At 47.3% G+C, this 22,376-nt stretch overlaps 1 protein-coding gene across 5 annotated transcripts in view; it reads left to right on the plus strand.

The window, feature by feature from the left end:
• Positions 1-219: 219 nt before the first annotated feature.
• The window catches only part of EMB1873 (porphyromonas-type peptidyl-arginine deiminase family protein), a 112,747-nt gene continuing 90,590 nt past the window's right edge, over positions 220-22,376 (plus strand). Inside the window, exons 1-2 of one of the 5 annotated variants that reach the window (XM_086803223.1) lie at positions 220-386; positions 541-654. In XM_086803223.1, coding sequence (XP_086659349.1) covers positions 300-386; positions 541-654 — 201 coding nt within the window. In that variant the 5' untranslated portion in view covers positions 220-299. The remainder of the gene's footprint in view (positions 387-540; positions 655-22,376) is intronic. The other 4 variants (XM_086803222.1, XM_086803220.1, XM_086803219.1 and 1 more) reach the window with 4 other exon arrangements.

Below are 22,376 nucleotides of genomic sequence, written 5' to 3' on the forward strand. Positions count from 1 at the left end.
ATTTTCCCCGAAAATATTTTTATGAACAAACCACCAAACTTGGACCTTAAATTTTTTGAAGGTTTTTGGGGAAAATTTTGCAAAATTTTGAGCTAAAATATAATATATGTGCCTCAATTTTTACAGATTTGTCACAATTGAGATACAAACTTTTCACAATTGAGAAAATAGCGAAAACAAAAATCTTACGTGTGCATTGTATATAGTTTCCTTGTGTGACACTGTCCTGCATTTTGGTTTGAAGTTTCCTTCTCTGAGCACTGTCCTATATGGTCTGCATTTTGGTTTGAAGAGAAAGCATGGACTTGGAGGGCACCCCCCGCGGCCATGGCTTCCGAATGCCTGCAGAATGGGAACCTCATGAGCAGTGCTGGATGGGATGGCCTGTAAATAGCCAGCACCATCACACCTTCCCCTACTTCCTCTCTCTCTCTCTCTCTCTCTCTCTCTCTCTCTCTTCCCTTTCCCTTTCTCTCCTGCACTGCGTGCTTTGAAACCCTAGAAATTCCGTAGCCGATCTGATGTTATGTGTTTTTGCAGGAACGGCCTGACAATTGGCGCGACAATGCCGTGCATGCTCAGCGCGCTTTCGTCGAAGTGGCAACAGCCATCTATCAATTTGAGCCTGTCACAGTCTGTGCAAGCGCTGATCAGGTAAGCTTATATGCGATTCTTCATTTCAGACTTCATGGAAGTTCAAATGCTAATTATTGTACAACAGTTACCTAGGTACTCCATGTTGCTGGTTGACTTGTTTGGAGACTGCCTGTGAGCTCTATAGGGCTGGCTCGTCTGTTTTCAGAGCTTGATAAGCGTCCTCTTACTTCTCGTCCAAATGTTCATATGGCTGGTCGGCTGGTTTTGAGGCTGCCCAGATTGCATATATTTCTGTCCAAGCTAAATGGGAGAGCCCAATGGTTCAAACAAGTTGTAGTTGCTACTTAAAAAAGCTGCTCAGGTTATTGCATCAAAAGGATTCGCCAAGCTTTGCGGAGTTAGTCTCTTTCAGAAGAGCCTGCAGATTCAGTCTTCAGGTGTAGATTGTGTGCTTTGGAGAGTGAACTTGAGAAACCCCCTGATGCCCAGTGGATCTTGGATGCATTATGCACCATTAGGCCTGGGTGAGTTGGAAGACTCTTTTGAACAGCGTAGAGTTTCATTATCATGGACAGGAGTCATTCTGGATTCAGATGGGAGGTAGACTAAACAGACATTTCTTTGCTGCCCATGGCCTCTCCAATAACAGGGAACATGTTTCATAGTTGTAAGACTTGCAGAGGGAGTGATCTGCTTACAGCTTGACATGGTCAGGAGGATTGCCTCAGATTTTTACTGCCACTTGTTATTTGTAGAGACTCACTCCCCTCAAAGGGATAGGGCACAACAGAAGGTTTGGGAGTCCCTGCCTAGGTTGATTTCGGATGACGTGTGCATTACTTGATGTGCCTTTTTGGGGATGAGATCATTGTGGCATTACAGGTTATGTGGATCACGGGCTCTATGTCTCGTTTCCTTACCGAGGGTCTTATCCACCTCATTCCTAGGAGTGGTGATAAGACTACCATTGCCAGTGGAGGCTTATCACTTTGCTTTGGACTTCATAATAAATCCGAGGGAGTGCGCGTGAGATTGCAGTGAGTGTTACTGAAACATAGTGGATTCCTCCAAGGAAGAAGCATCTTTGATAACATCTTTTGGTTTGGGAGGCGATAGAGTGGACCAAGGCAAGTAATTAGCCTTTGGCAATCTTGCGATTGATTTTGAGAAAGCCTATGATAGAGTGGATTGGGACTTCTCAGAGGGTATTGTCCCATGCATGGGATTTTCTCAAGATTGGATAAGAGGTGTCTCTTGTCTTTATCGGGAGGCTCACAACACTATGCTTGCTTGTGGAGGTTGAGGTGAGTTGTTGCATGTGCGGAAGCCTTGCTGTACTGATCCACAGTCCTAAGCGTGATTAAGAACAAGATGCTAAATAAACATGATTAAGACATAGAAGAGAGAGAGAGAGTTGGTGTCAAGGTTTTCTTTTATTATATGGTACAAAAAGGTTACTCCAATAGGGTGACTTTTGGCCTTCTACATGACTTCTACTGCCTTCTATGCTTCTGTAATGATGTGATTGATGCAAATGTTGAATTATGCTTATACAGGCTAAAGGGTTGCTGGTTGGCCAGTCCAAAAGCTATCAACCTGTTTGCTGGAACAAGAAATGCTTTTTTTACAGCATTAAATGCTGCACATTACACTTGTGATGCTCGAACTTGTTGGCCTTCATACTGGTGTTTGCCGCCTGCCTATTTGGATGCCCTGCTGGCCGCCAACCTGCTGTAGGACAGCCTTGCTAGTTGCGGACTGGTCATCCATGTCCTTCATATTGCTTATCATGGTGATAATGATGCTGTTGATAATGATGCGGATGGTGATGATGCTTGTTGCTAGGCCTTTGGAACTGATATGAGAGCTTAATGATATACTGGTTATGTGTACATACTCCTAGAGAATGCTTTCCTCCAGCTTTGCCTGTTGTTGCAGACCACTCCATCAGCCACCCTGACCGTATTCTTCTTATGGATCTGTGTACCTCCTTGGGACTAGGCTTAGTGGGTGAGTCTGAATGCTCTAATACCAATGTTGAGCATTGATGTAGTGATCCACAATCCTAAGCTTGATTAAGAACAAGATGCTAAATAAACATGATTAAGACAGAGGAGAGAGATGAAGAGAGAGATAGTTGGTGTCAGGGTTTTCTTTTATTATATAGTACAAAAAGGCAGCCTGCTGGCCACTCTGCGCATGCCTGCTGGGACAGTACCAGGCTGCTGGGCACTCTGCGCATGGGTGTGGGACTGCCCCCTACACCTGGCCGACCTGCTGGGTAGGGTTATTAGCCCTGTCGGCTGCCTGTCCGGCAGCACTAAAGCTGGCCGACAGCCCTTCCAGCCCATGCCATGGCTGGTGGGCACAGCTTGGGCCCTCCTGGCCCCTTGGGGGTGGTTCTACACCTCCCCCATGCCCACACTACAAGTGCAAACCTTCGCACTGGGGTAGCCCTATGGGCTGGCCCCATCTCTACATGCAAACCTACATGCCCACAGAGGTCTGGCATCCAGTTGCAAACTAGATACACAGAACATCTGACATCATTCCAGAGGGAGACTCACAGCGCGGACTGGCACTATTTCATGTGCAGGACAGTGCACACCTGACCTTGGACTCGTGTGCGGGACAATGCACACCTGACCTCGGACGACTGAGATGGATCCCTGGCTGACTTGTCCCGGACTGGGCTCACATGGGACCAGTTCACCATCCCAGGTCCTGCACCTTCTGTACAGAAATGTCTACATGGCATCCAAGTGCGGGATTCATGTGACATCCCCTTCTGCTTAACTTGACGGAAGCTGCATAGCCTCCAAATAATCCGTCAATAATGCCAGATAGTCTTCGAAAAATTCTTTGTCGAGCCATACCGCTTCATGAGTTCCTCGGTCCTGAAACTTCGTGAGAAACTGTCGTAGTCTTCGGCCTGAGCCATGCTTGAAACGGTGCAGAAGGATCTGTTCTGGAACCATTACTTCTGCTTCATCAATAATATCAAGTTCCGCTTCGTCTTTGACCTCTGAAGGGGGTGGACCTGCATATGGCTTTAACCAACTGACATGAAATACATCGTGCATAGTCCAACTCGGAGGTAGCTTTAACTGCATAGACACCTCATTAATCTTTTTCCGGATGGGAAATGGTCCGAAGCTCCTGAAAGATAACTTTGGGCATCGCTTGCCCACCTGCTTCAATCTTTGCTTCATAATCCGAAGATACACCCAATCCCCTTCCGAAAACTTCATGTCCCTTCGGTCTTTATTGGCCTGTCGAGTGTAGGCCTCTTGCGCTTTAGCCAATCTGTCTTTAACGCACTCTAGGATCTCCTGGTAAGACTCCGTCACTCTGTTCGCCTCCGGTACTGAAGACGAAGTTCTGGTTAACAACGACTGGAAAGGCCTTCCAAACGCTGCCTCATATGGAGTCCTGCCAATAGCTGAAGAAAAAGAGTCATTCAAAACAGCTTGAACTAAAGGCAAAAACGATTCCCACTTACCTTGCTGATCGTGGACATAACACTTCAGCACATCAAAGGCCAACTGGTTGTATATCTCTGTCTGGCCATCTGTCTGTGGGTGGAATGCACTGGAAAATTTCAACTTAGTACCAAAATTATCAAACAATGCCCTCCAAAAATGACTGGTAAACTTGGCATCTCGGTCTGACACTATGGTTCTAGGAATCCCGCCAATCGGGTACCAATGCCGAATGAATAGCTGGGCAACATCCTCGGCGGTCACATTGGCCCTGCAAGGAATAAGCATAACAAATTTGCTGAACCTATCAACAATAGTTAAACACTGCGTATCGTTTACTCGGACTGGGAGGCAGATTTGTGACAAAGTCCATCGAAATGTCCTGGAAAGGACCCTCAAGAATTGGCAAAGGCTGTAACAACCCTATCTTCTTTCCACGAGGAGCTTTCACCTTTTGACAAATGTCACAGCGTTGTACATATGTAAACACATCACGCCTCATCTTTGGCCAATAGTATTGCCGTTTTAATTTCTCCAGAGTCGAATTCATGCCCCTATGACCACCTGTAATGGCGTCATGGGCATCATGGAGAAGAGCTGCCCGGAATGATTTCATGACACATAGTCGGCCTTTATAGAAAAGCCAACCATCGCGTATCAGAAAATGGCATGGTCCTGTGGCATCCAATGCCTGTTCCCACTGTGTACCGAATTCCTCGGAATCCGCGTACGTGTGCTTCATGTCTTCTAGTCCTGTACCAACAAGGTCAAGTCTAGTGGTCTGAATCGCAGATACTTGTCCCTTCCTGCTCAAAGCATCGGCCACTAGATTGGCCTTTCCTGGAAGGTACTCAATCATGCCACCGAACTGCTGGAATACCTGACTCCAGCGGTGTTGTCGATCACTCCACTGTGCACTTGGCATCGTCTGAATCCAGCGCAATGCCTGATGGTCAGTGCGAACCTCGAAGTCACGGCCATACAGGAAATGTTTCCAATGTTTCAAGGCCTGAATAACTGCTAGGAGTTCACGATCATAGACTGAGTAGTTCTTTTCGGCAGGCAGTAACTTACGAGACATGTAAGCTACTGGATGACCATTCTGTTGCAATACACCTCCAATTGCGATGTTACTCGCATCGGTGATCACTTGGAATGGTTCGTCCCACGAGGCAAGGGCTAAACAAGGCGCTTCTGATAAAGCCACCTTGAGGTTCTGGAATGCCTCCAACGCTCGTGGAGTCATTCGAATCTTTTGCCTTCTTGTTTTCACTCCCTTTAGCAGATCTGTGAGGTCTGCCGAGAGATCAGAAAACTTGTCAATGTGAGTGGAATATGCCTGGCATATACCCACAAATGATCTAATGTCATAAGCGGTCTGAGGTACTTCCCAGTTAACAATCTCGGCCACTTTAGCCGGATCAAGTCGAATGCCTTCAGCACTAATTATATATCCCAAGTAATGTACTTGGAACAGATAAAATTCTGACTTCTTTTCATTGACATAGAGCTCGTTGCTTTCCAGCAACTTAAGGACTTTCTCCACATCAATGTCATGCTGCTCAACTGTAGCTGAAAATATGAGTATGTCGTCCAGAAATATGAACACACACTCTCCAATCAACTCCCGAAAAATACGCATCATCATGCGGTTAAATGTAGCTGGGGCGTTCGTCAATCCAAATGGCATAACCACAAATTCATAGTGGGCCCGTTCTGTACGGAAGGCTGTTTTGGGGATGTCTCCCTCTACAATCCGTACCTGGTGGTACCCACTCTTTAAATCCAATTTAGAGAACACCTTAGCTCCATTCAGCCTCTCGAGAATATAGTCAATTCGAGGCATCGGGAATCTGCTCTTGATAGTCAGCTTGTTGAGTGCTCGATAATCGACACACAACCGGGAAGACCCATCTTTCTTCTTGACAAACAAGATCGGTGCTGCAAACGGCGACACGCTGGGGCGGATGAAGCCAGCTTGCAACAATTCTTAGAGTTGGCGGTCCAACTCCGATTCCATTGCCTTAGAAAGGCGATACGGAAACTTGCTCGGGGGTTCCGAGCCTGGGAGGAGGTCAATCTTGTGATCCTCTGGTCTGGACAGGGGGAGCTGGGGAGGGAGACTGTCCCGAAGAAAAATCTTCTGGAACTTTTCATGGAGAACCGAGTACTTCTCGGAAGCACTGGCCACCGTCTGGGCTGTCTGGATGTAAATCATCGCACACTGTGCGCCTTTCCTGACTGCTTGCTTAGCCTGCAAGTGGCTTATGAGCGGAAAGTTTGGAATACCTGGCTCACACTTAATGGTCACCGGGGTGTTTGACACATTCCAATCGATCTGGAACGTGTGCTTGTCCCACTTGACATCAGGAAGAAACTTGTGAAACCACTGGATACCCAAAATTATGTCTGCTCCTACAAGAGGGGCAACCATAAAGTCACGCACAAACTCTATGCCCTGAATCACTAACTTAGCACCTAGAGCTTCATACTTGACGCTCGTTGTCATACCTGTGCTAAAATCCTCAACTTGTTTGTCCACCGGAGTCGGCTCGAAACGGGCACGCCTAGCGGCCTGTTCCGTGATCACATCCTCCGTGCTGCCGCTGTCAAACAAGACAACGACTCTCTGGCCACATATGTAGCCAAAGGACTTGAGCAATTCGTTGCGCTCATACTCCTGGTCATGGGCGCCCTTCTGCTTATCTTCGAGCTCCCGGCTAATAATTGCTCCAACTGAAGCACCGGGGGTTGAAGAACTAGGGGTAGCCGCTGGGGTCTGTGTGGGAGCTTTGCTCACCACGGAAGCTGTGGAGGCGGCGGCGGCCTTTGGAGGCTTCTTCGGACAATCCCGAGAAGTATGTCCTTTTGTGTGACAAAAGAAACATCTACCCTCCTTCCTGTACTGAGCAAGCTCCTCAGCACTCAACTTGCCACCTGTCTTGCCTGCCTCCGCTTTCTGGTCTGGAGTAAGCTTAGACGCATTGTTCGAGTTCTTGGAGCCAGAGGCTCCCGGGCTCTGTCCTGGGGAAGACCCCATCTGGTTCTGGCTTTTGCCCCCCGAGGCGTTAGCCTTGGGAGAAGCCGGCTGGGAAGTCTTGGGCTTGCCACCATTGTGTTTCATTTCTGCACTCTGCGCAAGCGAGAGTGCGTCCTCAAAGGTGGCTGGCCTAAACATACGCACCTCCCATTGGATTTGCGTGTCCATGCCATACAAAAACTGCCCTTTCTTGTCCGAATCAGATAAGCCTAATTGTAGACACAAGGTCGAAATTTTATTGGCAAACTAAAGGACTGGTTGCGCGTTCTGACGCGCTCCCCTGAACTCGTCTTCGAGTCCCTCAAGGTAGTGGGGCGGTAGAAACCGCTGCTTAAGGTCGCCGACGAACTCGTCCCACACATAAGCTGCCATACCTGCTCTGGTGTGGGCATGAGCCCACTGAGTCCACCAAGGAATGGCCTCACCTTCCAAGTACCAACTAGCTAAGATCACTTTGTCAATATCTGTTTTCCTAACTGCGGCAAAGTAAGCTTCAAATTGATGTAACCATGAATAAAGAGTAGTGGGATCGAGTTTACCATTATACTTACTGAAATTCATTTTCTCGGGAAAATGATTCGAGGGCGCCGCCGGTGTCAATCTGGCGTCCAAAGCTCTGAGGTAACGCTCGTGTTCCACTCATCGCATGGCATCGTCTTCTTGTTGTCGAATCTCCAATGCACGCATCTGCATCTCAAGCAAGGAGCTTGGCTGCGGCTGTGACCCCGCGAGAGGGTCCCTGTGACGAGGATCTGGTATCTGGGATACGGAAGGAGAGGGAGGAGGAGATGGAAAATGCGACGCTGGAGAGCGAGAACGCTCCTCCAGAGCCAAAATCCGCGCCTTCTGCTCATCCAACTTGGTTGTCTGGTCTGCGATTGCTCGCATCATCTGCTGGAACATGTCTGTGACACTCAAGCCGGGTGCCCTAGCTGGGCTGCCTGGTGCACTCTGGTCCCATGGTTCTTGTTCTCTCTCGTCGCCGAAACTCGCCATAGCGGGAAAATGCAATTCCTTTCCGGAACGCAATCTGACCATCCACTATCTGTGTGGGAGACTTCCGGAGGCTTCCGGAGGCTAAAAACCAACCGTCCTTCGAGGGACAGAAGTCACTCCGAAAGGGGTAGTCCACCGGCGTCTAAAAACCAACCACACGAGCGAAAAAATTTTCTGGTTTTCTTTGCTGAATCTTTGTCCTTGAAGTAGGCTCTGATACCACTGTAATATGCGGAAGCTTCGGAGAAGAATCGGTACTTCAAAACTCAGAAATCAGCACTCTTTTCGCGACGGAATTAACGCACAAATTGAAAGGAGATGTGCAGAAAATAGAGAGAGAAAGGGGAGATGGAGAGGTCACAGTATTCGGTCCCAATTACCCTCTGTAGGGCCCCCACCACGGATGGTGTATTTGCTTTATTAGAATGATGTAAATCTGAAAACAAATACAGAAACTTGACCTTTTCTTGGCTGGAAAATCCTGCCCTTGACCTTCAGTCCTTCACCCCTTTGCGTTAGCAACTTCTTGGCTGTCCTGGCCCTTGTTTGCTTGGAGCACTTGGTGAATTATGAGATGATTCATTGATTCTTGGCTGGAGTATTTATACTCCCTTTATCATCCAGTCGGCCAGCTTCATAAAGCCCCACGACTAGGTCTTTTTTAATAAAATGTTTTCACATTATGCAATATTTGTGCTTTCACACTAGGCAGCCTGCTGGCCACTCTGCGCATGCCTGCTGGGACAGTACCAGGCTGCTGGGCACTCTGCGCATGGGTGTGGGACTGCCCCCTACACCTGGCCGACCTGCTGGGTAGGGTTATTAGCCCTGTCGGCTGCCTGTCCGGCAGCACTAAAGCTGGCCGACAGCCCTTCCAGCCCATGCCATGGCTGGTGGGCACAGCTTGGGCCCTCCTGGCCCCTTGGGGGTGGTTCTACACCTCCCCCATGCCCACACTACAAGTGCAAACCTTCGCACTGGGGTAGCCCTATGGGCTGGCCCCATCTCTACATGCAAACCTACATGCCCACAGAGGTCTGGCATCCAGTTGCAAACTAGATACACAGAACATCTGACATCATTCCAGAGGGAGACTCACAGCGCGGACTGGCACTGTTTCATGTGCAGGACAGTGCACACCTGACCTTGGACTCATGTGCAGGACAATGCACACCTGACCTCGGACGACTGAGATGGATCCCTGGCTGACTTGTCCCGGACTGGGCTCACATGGGACCAGTTCACCATCCCAGGTCCTGCACCTTCTGTACAAAAATGTCTACGTGGCATCCAAGTGCGGGATGCACGTGACATCGCAGACCTAGAGACACGAGGAGGGTTTCTCTCCAAGAGGAGAGCCCTCAAGGGGGAAAAAATCTACCTCGAGGACGATCTCACACTAGCCCAAGTAGCACATCGGAGGGAATCCATGCCGCGGATTCTAGAGGCCCGTAAGGCGGGCAAGTGGGCGGTTTACCAGGATGGTCGTGTGATCATCACAGAGAGGTGCCCATGACGGGGCACGGCTTATGAGATACACCTGAGATTAGCAGTGTGGAACTGCAATGGGGCAATGAGGACAGATGTGGGGATGTTTGAGGAGACTTTCAGAGGCAGACACATTGTACTTTATACGGAGACACACCAGGCCCCGGGCACCCGCTTACCAGAGGTCAGAGGCTACAGGTGGGAGTCCACTTGCCGCCCTCAAGCAAGGTCACGTGGAGGTACTAGAGCCTACAGGATCTGGAGGGGTTGCTGTCCTTTACAGGGAGGAGCTACAACATGTCGTGCAGGTCATGAGGAGAGACGAGGAGGCCCATTTCATGTGGATCCGCGTACATACTAATCGGCCACGTGATATTTATGTTGCCATATGCTACTTCGCGCCCAAAGGCTCCACCTACGCCACCCATGCAGAGGGCGAGTCACCATACCTCCCACTTTATGAGGATGTCATGCACATTCTAGAATTGGAGATGTACTGTTGGCAGGTGACTTCAACGGGTGTACGAAACAGCATCAGGTGCCCTTTTTTGAGTGTGATGAGCCCATGTACAAACGCACCAGAGGAGTTGGGACTTGACAGGATTTCCTGGAAGATTCAGATTATGGAGATCATCTGTTGGAGCTAGGAGGAGCACACGGATTGGCCATACTCAATGGCCTCGCTCAATGGCCAGGTCCAGGAGCCTTCACATGCTTTTCACAGAAGCATGCACACGGCAAGCGGCCGAGAGCGCGCTCCACGACAAATAGACCCGGTGCAAGTACAGTGGACTACTTGCTAGGACCATTATCTCTCATACCAGACATAGTCTTTTATAGTCTCACGTCACCCCATCGCTGTAGCTGCCGATCATGCATACCTTTCCTTCAGCATTGCATGCCAATTTGATTCGATGCCACCACCGAGCGGCCCCGAGAGACACCCCCGATACCACTTCACCAGAGAGACCGCATCCCGCTACGCCAACCACTTGTACAGTGCTCTGCAGGACATGGACCCACATGTACCGCTAGAGGACTTCACAACACAGTTCGCCTCGACACTCCACACATCAACTGCCATGTACTTCCCTCACACTTGGCCATTCGTCACACCTCCAAGCAAGAATGTCCCACAGAAAGGCTGGTACGTTGATGAATGCCGGGAAACCCGTGCCTGCTTCATCCAAGAGGAAGCACAAGGGATCTGTACACATCGCCAAGCGCGCGTGATCTTTTGTCGCCTCGTGCAGAGGAAGAAGCGAGCCTACCTGGAAATCATCGGAGACATGGCATGCTATGCTACCTCGCTCTACCAGATACCCGGACAGCCACCTCTCCCCCAACCACCAGAGAGCCGACTCACCTCCTCCACCTTCTTCTCTGTCAGCATGATCCGCGACGCCATTGACAGGTTGCAGAATGGCCGAGCCCAAGATCATGATGGATTAGTGGCAGAGCACCTTTCGCATGCGAGGGATGTGCTCGAGCCACTCTTAGCCCACCTGTTCAATCAGGCCCTTTGTGAAGGTTTCCCTGCCAGTTGGTCAGCGAATACTATAGTACCGATCCTGAAAGCGGGTGATCCTATGGTTCCGAGTAACTATAGGACCATCATGATTGGCCACGTGCTAGCCAAGCTCTATGCATCGGTACTAGAGCATGAGTTGAGCAAATGGGCAGAGACACATCAGCATCGGGCACATGGACAGGGGGGGTTCAAGAGGAAATACTCTACCCTGGATCACATCTTCACGCTTCGGGCCATCATCGAGGAGGGCAGATCTCATGGGAGGAGAGTATATTGTTGCTTTGTGGATTTCCGCAAAGCCTTTGACCCAGTGCCACAAGGGAGGCTGATGCAGAGGCTACAGGACATGGGGTGCCCGCTGAGATGAGATGGGGAGTCTTAGCATTGTATGAGTCAATCAGAGGCCGGGTACGGGCTCCGGGAGGGATGTCAGAGTAGATCACAAGCACTATTGGGGTGAAGCAAGGTTGCCCACTATCACCCACACTCTTCGGGCTATACATTGATGAAATCTCTGACTACATTGACAGACTAGGAGGACCTGGAGCAGGCTTGGGAGGAGTGTTGATCCCTCTATTGCTCTATGCCGACGACATTGATACACCAGCGGGGCTGCAGAGACACTTGGATGCATTACGGACCTTCTGCCTGGATAGGGACCTTACAGTGAACCTTGGGAAGACCAAGGTAATGGTGTTTAACACCTCTCAGCAGTGGGCCGACCAGTTGCCTGAGTTTACCTATGGTGGGGAGACAGTACAGAGAGTCAGCAGATATGTCCCTTTTCTTTTTCTTCATAAAAAGAGGCTTCTATTAGGTAATATAAAGGAGATCTCAAACCAAAAGTTGGGGAGATCTCAACCAATCAGGGGAGCTATGCTGTACAAGCGATCCATCCAGTGAGAGTAGTGGATCGCTCTAAGAAGCGTTGGTATATTGACCCTTCTTCAGTGATGGTTAATTGTGTCTTGTGGTGCCTATGGCTATATGGTGGATGCCCTATCTGCTAGCTACATTGGGACCCTGGTGAGTGGGAATGGACTAATGTGACTAACCCCATGAGGAGCATACCTTTCTTCAGCTACACTGTGTGCAACGTCAGGTTGCTCATGCTTGGACAAACCCAGAGAGTTCCCACTGATTTTGGCACTCTAGAGCGAGTATTCTACTTCTTTTGGTTGTTTCTACATGGTAGGTTGCCCACCAACGAGAGGAGCTTTATTTTTTATGTGAATTCCTCTTGTCCTAGATGCTGAGCTCCATCCGAGATAGTGTATCATTGCTTATGGGAGTGCAAAGGAGCACATAGAATCTTGGTATCTATAGCCCAACTCTTGGGCAGATTGGGGAGTGATCCTATCTATATTGCTTGGGGTGCTATATTGCATGGTTGACTTAGTCTGGTCCTCAACTTCTTTTTGAGGACAGGGGAGCAGATTCTCGTATATTTGTCAGTAGGGGCATAGCTCAAAGATGTTTGCTTCAAGATATCCCCCAGTTATGATACACACTACCTCGTTGAGTATTGACACCACCTTGGAGATTATTGCTAGTATCACGGCGTGGCATATCTAGAATTCCAGATGCTCATAACACCTAGTGTATTTGCAGTATATGGAGTGAGCGTTCATACTCTTTTGGCCACTTGGGTCTGTATACATGGATCTTTTAGAGCTGTGCAAACAAAATGAAGCAGATTTATGAGAGGAACCATGGTATTTTCTTCTCCTCTACGATCCACCATCCATACTAAATGGAGTAGAAGGCAACACCCTCTTCCTGCTCTTGCCCTTCGGGAAATCCAACACCTGAAGGGAGACACATGTCCCATAAAAAAAACCCCAACCGCAAGTGATGATACTCATGTAAAAATGTATCAGTGATCCAGTGGTTAGGTATAGCTCCATCAATCGATGCAATCCGTCAATGACTCCCTCTGAGATGCTAGGTAGTTGCCTCTCTCATGATCTGGAAGACGCCAATATAAGGTTGTTCCACAAATGGGCTGCCTATTAACCTCGTCTACTGAGCTTAGGAGTCTATGACGTTAAAAAATCCTCATTCTGTTCCAAGCCTGGATGATGAAAAAAAAACAATGGGGAGTGGTAATCTATCTCAAAGAATATAAAACATGTGATGAGCCCCTGTCACCACCGCTCTTAGGGACACATCTAAGAATATGGTACATGAAGAAATCCTTACCAGGAAGGAATGCTTTAACCACCGACTTGCAAAGCAGAGCTTTGCATTGAATCTCTAGATCAATGATGTTCAATCTCTATTCGTACTTGTGAAGGATAATAGTTTCCCAAGCAACTCTCGCCTTAGTGTCCAATGTGCCATCAAGCCCTGACCATAAGAAGTTGCGGACCACCCTTCGCAATTGTCTAATGCATCTACAATATTTAATGCTGTAAAAAAGACTTGGTCCAACAAACAGGCCGACAGCTTTTGGACTGGCCGACCAGCAACCCTTCAACATATATAACCATAATTCAACATTTGTGTCATTCATTCATCATTCACATCATTGCAGAAGCATATAAGCCAATAGAAGTCATGTAGAAGACCAGAGGTTACCCTATTGGGTAGACCAAGGACCTGACAGATGTACGAACATTCAAGTCACCTAGTGTGAAAGCACAAATATTGCATAATGTGAAAACATTTTATTAAAAAAGACCTAGTCGTGGGGCTTTATGAAGCTGGCCGACTGGATGATAAAGGGAGTATAAATACTCCAGCCAAGAATCAATGAATCATCTCATAATTCACCAAGTGCTCCAAGCAAACAAGGGCCAGGACAGCCAAGAAGTTGCTAACGCAAAGGGGTGAAGGACTGAAGGTCAAGGGCAGGATTTTCCAGCCAAGAAAAGGTCAAGTTTCTGTATTTGTTTTCAGATTTACATCATTCTAATAAAGCAAATACACCATCCGTGGTGGGGGCCCTACAGAGGGTAATTGGGACCCAATACTGTGACCTCTCCATCTCCCCTTTCTCTCTCTATTTTCTGCACATCTCCTTTCAGTTTGTGCGTTAATTCCGTCGCGAAAAGAGTGCTGATTTCTGAGTTTTGAAGTACCGATCCTTCTCCGAAGCTTCCGCATATTACATGCGAACTTGAGGATAAGTGGCTGCTCCTTGGCAATGTCTTTCCCTACTCTCCATGCACCGACAATAATAGAAGTGTTGGCCACTCCCATAGGCCCGCAAATGCCCTTGGCATCCTCCAACGGGCTATCCTTCTCCTTCCATCCCACCACCCGCACGTGAAGTGCGCGGACTTCCTCTTCCTCTCCTCCTCCATGGCCACATTGAGGAACTCCTCCTTGTTCATCGGTGGCTTGCGCTTCTTCTTTACCTCAATTCACTCAAATGTGGCTTGCACCTCCTCTTGGGCCTTCATGGCCACCACCGCCCATGTTTGGAACTCCTTTGCTACAGAGAGAAGAGAATAGAAATGAAGTGGATGACACAATATTGGGTCTCAATTACCCACTGAAAGTGCCCCTCCCCCCCCCCCCTCCTTGCAAACAAGAGCATTTGCTTATATTATTTCTTTGGAGATCTATTGTACAATGCCTAAGAAGAAGCGATATGATTGCCCAACGCAAGGATGAGGAAGATCGTACATCGGCTGCGTATCCACCAACCCGAGGCATTGCAGAAGACTCTTTGGGCCACTTATGCAAGTCCAGCTAGCTGTAGGACTGCACATATGCGGGCTAAATGCTGAAGAGTTGCTCCAGTGATTGCTTGGAGAGAGTAGGATGACTGATGCTTGAATTGCTGATGTCTTTGCTGAATTATTGAATGATTATAATGATTTGATGTGATTGCTTATATATATTTCTAGGCTGCTAGGTCGGCCATGGTTCCCTATGGCCTGCTTATTGCCTCTTGTGGGCTGGCCCAAAGGCAAAACTTGATGCATCTAAATGCTTGCTAATGCATGACCTAGTTTGTGCTTGACTTCTACATGATTTATCAGAGGAATTCTCCGAGTGGGTTAAGAGGACTGAGTCCCCACTGACCTTTATGGCTCAGAGACTGACCTATGTAGCTTGTGCCTAATTGTCCCTAGACTGAGGGCTCACAATGGGGTCACGGCATACGACAAATATTCCTATAAAAGGTATTATTTTGTACAAATGTTTGCACTGATCAGCATGCGAGTGTGTCACTGTACCCCAATGCAAGGTACACGTGACATTCCCTCCTGCTTAACTTGGCGGCAGGTTCAAGGCTTCCGTGTAGTCCGCCAACAACTGGGGGTACTCTGAAAGAACTCTTTATCCAGCCATATTGCTTCATGGGTTTCTCAGTCCTTAAACTTCATAAAAACTGTCGTATTCTTCGATTGGAACCATGCTTCCATTTGTGGAGGAGAATTTGCTTTGGCTCTATGACTTCTGCTTTGTCGATCATATCTGGTTGTTGCTGTTTTGATATACTCTGGAATGCTGGACCGACATATGACTTCAACCAAGAAACATGAAAGACATTGTGCATAGTCTAACTTTCCAGTAACTTTAACTCTAAAGAGACATCACTTAACTTTTGAATGATGGAAAATGGGCTGAAACTTCAGAATGAAAGCTTGGAACAACGCTTGCCCACTTGCTTTAGCCGTTGTTTCATGATGTGGAGATATGACCAATCCCCTTCCTAAAAGTTGACATCTCACTTGGATTTGTTGGCTTGTCGGGTATATGCTTCTCGAGCTTTGGCAAGAACTGACTCAATGATTTCCGAAAATGTTTCGGATTGGCCTCTAGAGATGGTGATACTTGTCTTGTCAAAAGAGATGAGAAACGGCGACCAAATGCTTCCTCCGGCCAATACTCGATGAGTGAGTATCATTCATCTGTGCCTATGGCACTACAAGGGGACATTAGTTCACTGTACTCTTTGACATGGGCAATTCTGAGGATGCCATCTCTTCACAATTGGCAAACAAGATGAGCTGTACCTTAGCATTTAGATGTGGATGGGTTTACACCTAGTCTATGTACACACCTCTCATAAAGCTTAGCAGTTTGAGTTTCTGGTTCAGAAGGCAACATTCCAACGGGATTTTTGAAGACTCGTCATTAGAAAGTGTTTGTTATGGACAAGGCTTTAGAGGCATTCCTAGTATTGAAGAGAGTTGCCTCTGAGTCACCAGTCTTAAAGTTGGGATGATTCTTTCGAGGTGATTACCGATGCCAGTAACCTAGCCATTGGAGTTGTTTTACAACAAGATGTAGGCCATTGGCTTACTATAGCTGCAAGTTGAATACCATGGAAAAGAATTATTCCGTATATGACAAAGAGCTTTTGGGGGTGATGACCGCGCTTAAACATTGGAAAAACTTTCTTTACACGAGAGATTTCACAATTAAGACAGATCACCAGGCACTTAAATGGTTGCAAACCATGCCTAGTGCCCAATGGAGTGACATGCAATCCAAATGGAGTCAATTGTTCCAACAATTTGGGGGAATGATTGAATATGTCCCTTGTAAGAACAACCCTGTTGTCGATGCTCTCAGTCGTAAAGGCACGATTCAAACATCGCAGGAGTCCACTGTGCTGGAGATTCAAGTCAAAGACTTGGAAAGCATGAAGGCACAATATCGAGATTCGAAAGAATTTGGGACTGAGCGCAGTGAGTATGAGATGGCCCTTAGTTCAAAACCAGGCCGCTACAATATACAGAATGATTGGTTGTTTTTCAAGAACCGTCTCAGCCTTTGCCTATTCCAGAGAGACCTTTTTATGACATCAGTATGGACTTGGTAGGCCCTCTTCCCACATCAGCCAGGTCTAGAAACACACAGTGCATGGCTATCGTGTAAAGATTCAGTAAGTTTTGCATGCTCATTTCATGCAAGCAGACGGCCACAACCGAGGACATAGCTCACTTGTTCATTCGGTTTTGGTATCCCATTGATGGTTTGCCACGGACAATCACGTCAAACAGAGATTCTAAGTTCACGTCCCATTTTTGGAGAGCGTTGTTTTACAACTTTGGGACTAAGTTACAACTGTCTTGTGCATTTCATCCTCAAACAGATGGCCAAACAGAAATATATAATCAACTGGCCTTTGACGTTCTCAAGTCATGCTGCCATGACGAGCAGTCAAAATGGGAATAATATCTTCCATTGGTTCAGGCAATCCTAAATGATACTCACTCATCGAGTATTGGCTAGATGCCGTATGAGGTAGCATTTGGTCACCGGTTCTCATCTCTTTGGATGAGATACGTATCACCATCTCTAGAGGCCAACAAGACAACCGAAACATTTTCGGAGATTATTGAGTCAGTGAAGGAGCGCCTTGCCAAAGCTCAAGAAGCTTATACCCGACAAGCCAACAAATCCAGGCGAGATGTAAACTTTAAGGGAGGGGATTGGATATATCTCCGCATCATGAAGCAACGACTAAAGCAAGTGGGCAAAAGCAAGTGTTGTCCCAAGCTTTCATTCCAAAGTTTCGGCCTGTTCCCCGTCGTTCAAAAGTTAAGTGATGTCTCTGGAAAGTTGGACTATGCACAATGTCTTTCATGTTTCTTGGTTGAAGCAATATGTAGGTCTAGCATTGCAGGATGTATCAGAAGAGCAACAATGAGATATGATCGACAAGAGAGAAGTCATAGTGCCATAGTAAATTCTCCTCCACAGATCGAAACATGGTCCCGGTCGAAGAATACGATAGTTTTATACCAAGTTCAAGGACCGAGGAACCCATGAAGCAGTATGGTTGGATGAAGAGTTCTTTCAGGAGTATCCCCAGTTATTGGCGGACTACTTAGAAGCCCTGAACCTGCCGGCAATGTGAGCAAGAGGGAATCTCACATGCACCTTGCACTAGGGTACATAGTGACACACTGGCATTATCCACAATGCAACATTTGTACAGAAGTAATTCCTTTTTCTAGGAATATTTGTCATACGCCATGACCCCATTGTGAGCCCTCAGTTCAGGGAGAGTCAGGCACAAGCTACGTAGGTCAATCTCTGAGTCATAGAGGTCAATCTGGAGTCAGTCCTCTTAACGCACTTGGAGAATTCATCAGATTGGTGCATGTAGCAGTCAGCCTTAGCAGTAGGGTTGCATTAGGATCATGTAGCAGCATATATGTCAGGATGGCATGCCCATGGGCTAGCCAAAGGCCTGCCCATGGCTGGTGGACCAGTTGGCAGCCTGGGTAAGGGCTGTTTACAGCCCTGAACCTCTATTAGAGGCAGCTGACAGCAAGAGGGGATCATGTGTCCCTGCCGGCCAGCAGAAGGGGCTGCCATTGGGTCTACAGCAGCCTAGGCCTTGGGCCCATGTGCAGTCGGCCAGCAAGCTGGCAGCAGCAACAATAAGCACCAGCATTAAATGTTGGTTTAAAACATTTTTTGTCCAAGTAGGACCTGCCTGGCCGACAGCATCTTCTGGCTGACCAGCTCCTCGCGGGACTAAAAAAGCAAGCGCTGGTTTTTCAGCATAAATCATTCAACAAATCAGCAAGTCTCAAGCAGTTCTCAGTCAGCAAATCAGCAATCAGCATTCTACCCTCTCTAGGCTAACATTGAAGCTCCTCTTCCATTCTCAGCCAGCATATGTGCAGTCCTACAGCTATTCTGGACTTGCATAAGTGGCCCCCAAGAGTCTTTTGCAGGCCCTTGGATTTGTGGATACTTAGCCGACGAACGGTGTTCCTCGTCCTTGTGTTGGGCAGTCATATTGGTTGTTCTCAAGCATTGTACAACATTTCTCCAAAGAAGTAATATAAGAAAATACTCCTGCTTGCAAGGGGGCCCTTTAGTGGGTAATTGGGACCCAATACTCTGTCGTCTACTTTTCTTCTATTCTCTTCTCTCTCTCTACTCTGTGAATTGGTTGCTAAAGATCTCACCACATAAAGGTATAAAGAAGGCCATGTTGTGCGTTACCATGATCAACTGCCGTGCATGTAACAACCAAACAACCCCCAAGAAGGAGATCATAGACAATGAACTTACCTAGGAAAGTGTAAGAAAATACACTATGTGAAACTTGATCTTAATAGCACTTGAAGCAAGAGATATGGAGAATAACGCTAAAGTACTGTTGCAAACCAAAGTTACAAACTGATGGCATCTGCCCACCCATGCGCTCTGGCAAGGAGCTTTGATGGCGATCTTGGTAGACACTAGACAAAGGATGTCATGCACATACAAGGGTGCACTAGTGTAGTGAAAGATCTTAGTATCTACAAGATAAGATATGCTAGATAGGAGCCACCACTAGACCATATATAGTCTCCTGGTGGTGGCAATGTACCAATCGGCTATTGTTGGTTGGATCAACAAATCTTGCCCGACCATATCCCAATTGGGTACATGAACCATGGGTTTGCTTGTTTGCCTTAGCTTTGGCAAAGGCTTTACAAAATAGAGCAACCTGCCACCTACGCAGTGACAATGATGATGGTGGAGCATTGATTTCCAATATCGCCCCTCACCGTTGGTGAAATCTCTCTTCGGTCTAACACCAAGTGGATCAACAAATCTTGCCCGACCATATCCCAATGCTGTATCTCAATGTGCTTCGTGTGGGGATGGAACATGGGGGTCTTCGCAATTGGCATGCAACTTTGATTGTCACACAACTACTCAGTTGGCTGCTCTTGAGCCACACCCATGTCCCCCAAAATTTTCTCCTCGACCAGGTTGCTTCACATGAAGCATAGCATGCCACCTTGTACTTAGCCTTTGTAGAATAAATTGCCACTATAGATTGCTTTTACTGATCCAGGAGGTAACTCTAGACCCAAGTGAAAATCAATTACTAGAAGATGACTTCCTGCTTTCACAATCTCCTACCCAATCTGAATCACGATATCGAGTCAAAGACGTGTCTGTGGTGTAGGTAAAGCCATACCCAAGTGTACCTTGGATGTATTTAAACACATGCGTCTCTGCCTTCCAATGGTGCTCCTGGGGTTGATTTGAGAACTTGCACAATACACCAACTGCAAAGCTAATGTCTGGCCATGTATTGCACAAGAAGATCAAACTCTCCACCAATCTCTTGTACTCCTACGTATCCACAAGTGGAGAAGTGTCTTCTGCATTCAACGTCGCATCAATCTCCATCGGGGTGCCAACTAACTTGCACTCGGCCATACCAAATGAGTGGCACACCTCACTTGTAGGATAGCATTGTTGGGGTAAAGGCATAATGCCCACCCTTATAGTGTGTACAAGCCCATAAGTTATAGTACATAGTACACTTAGTACTTTTAATGTACTAAGTGCACTATGTGTACTAGTGCAATATACATGTGTGATAGGGGAGTCACACACTAAAATTGATGAGTTGACTTATCCCCACAACTCTCTCTCTCTCTCTTCCTTGCTTCTCTGTGTATGTCTCCCATGAATGAACTCTAACCCTAATTCTGTTTTCTCCCCATCAACTGGTATCAGAGCCCTTAGTGATCCCTCCCTTCCTCTTCTCCTTGATGGTAGCAAGGAGTCAGGCGCAGCAAGGCAGCGCAACAGGCAACAATCAGGCGCTTAGTTCTTCTCTCTCCACAACTTTGTAGGCTTGCAGCAAGGCAGCGCAACAGGCAGCAAGTGAACACGCAGGCGTGTCAGGCGCCACCCGAGTAGTCGACAAGGTTGTAGCTCTGGGCGTAGATGCGCTAGGCGAAAGCAACATAGGCGAAGGCTACTAATCAACTCAGGCGAAACTGAGGCGCTAGGCGAATACTAGGCAGCTGGCGTGAAGCGAAGGCTGCGCAGGCGTGTAATCGTGAAGGCGCTAATCGTGTAGCGCTACAAGGCTGCAAGCAAGGACTTGAACGACTTTCTGGCCGTATGCGACGAACCCCTGGTGTCAGTGGATTTCCGCTGCTCGAATGTGTCGTCGACCATCGACTCTTCCCTCACCATGGTCATGGGCGACGATATAGTGAAGGTCGTCGCCTGGTACGACAATGAATGGGAATACTCCCAGCGCGTTGTCGATCTTGCAGACATCGTTGCTAACAAGTGGAAGTAAGGAGAGCGGGGCATAACGAGTGGAAGGTAGGCGAGGTGGAGACGTGTGCTGTCCAGCCATTTCAGGCGCACAAGCCACTCTCTGCAGAGAAGGAAGACTTTTTTTGTTTTGTTTGAAGAGCTTCAAGAAGATCGATCCTCGTATTCCCTGCGTTTCTGCAGCACACAGGAGTCCTTCATCTGCACTAATTCTGCAGCAGCATCAGCAAAACCCCTTTTCCTGCAACAGCCTGCAAATTGAAGAAAAATCAAAAATTACAAGGTATTTTCCTCAATTTTTTTTTGGGATTTGCAATTGAGCAAGTACAATCAACAATTGAGCAGATACAGGTGTCGAATTGCTCAATTTTGAGCAAAATTGGCAAAATTGGGTGACATTGGTCACAATCAGGATCAATTTGCAGGAAATTGGTCACAATCAGGATCAATTTGCAGGAAATTGGATGTCGAAATTTGGGGCTTTTGATGTAATTGTGCAATTAAGCACTCATACATGCTGTATGATGTGAAAAATCGCACATTTGGGCAAAATTGCAGCAAATTGCAGTGCAAATCAAGGGGCTTTTGTGCCGATTTGGTTGATTTGCATGCAAGCAATCGCATTTGATGCTGTGGATAATGTGCTGATGCCTTACAAGCACTCAATGTGCCTGTAAATCAAGGGGCTTTCATGTATTTGATGTATATGTGGCCAGGGGGAAGCATCATGAACACTCTGGATGCCTTTATGTGCGTCAATGTACCATGTATGATCAGAAATTGATCTTAATTCAAGGGGCTTTTCAAGTTTGTATGCTTGTTGAGCTTGGCAAAGCAGCAGGCAAGACATTTATGCCTTGAATCCTCAAAAATCAGCTTGCAGTCAAGGGGCTTTTGCCCAATTTCTGTTCGGAACTGTTGTATGCAGTGTACAGGACTGTAAAAGTCTGATTTTCACTCATTTGGACAGCCAGGAGAGCATTTATTGCTATTGTACCTGCTGGTACAGATTTGACACATCTTTGTGCATGTTTTGGCATGGCTGTACACTATTTTGAGTGACCAAAAGGTTCAATTTCAGCTGCTGAACTTGCCGGTACAGGTTTGGTACATCATTGGTGAGCACTTGGTACTGCTGTACAATACTTTGGAAGGGCAAAAGAGCACATTTAAGGTGCTGTCCAAAATCTGCAGCAACCAGATTTTGGTGTTTTCATCACATAAAGTGGGAGAAAAGTTG

The sequence above is a fragment of the Cibotium barometz genome, chromosome 9 (genome assembly GCF_041138505.1).
Source record: "Cibotium barometz isolate CiBa-2024 chromosome 9, ASM4113850v1, whole genome shotgun sequence".
Classification (NCBI taxonomy): domain Eukaryota; kingdom Viridiplantae; phylum Streptophyta; class Polypodiopsida; order Cyatheales; family Cibotiaceae; genus Cibotium; species Cibotium barometz.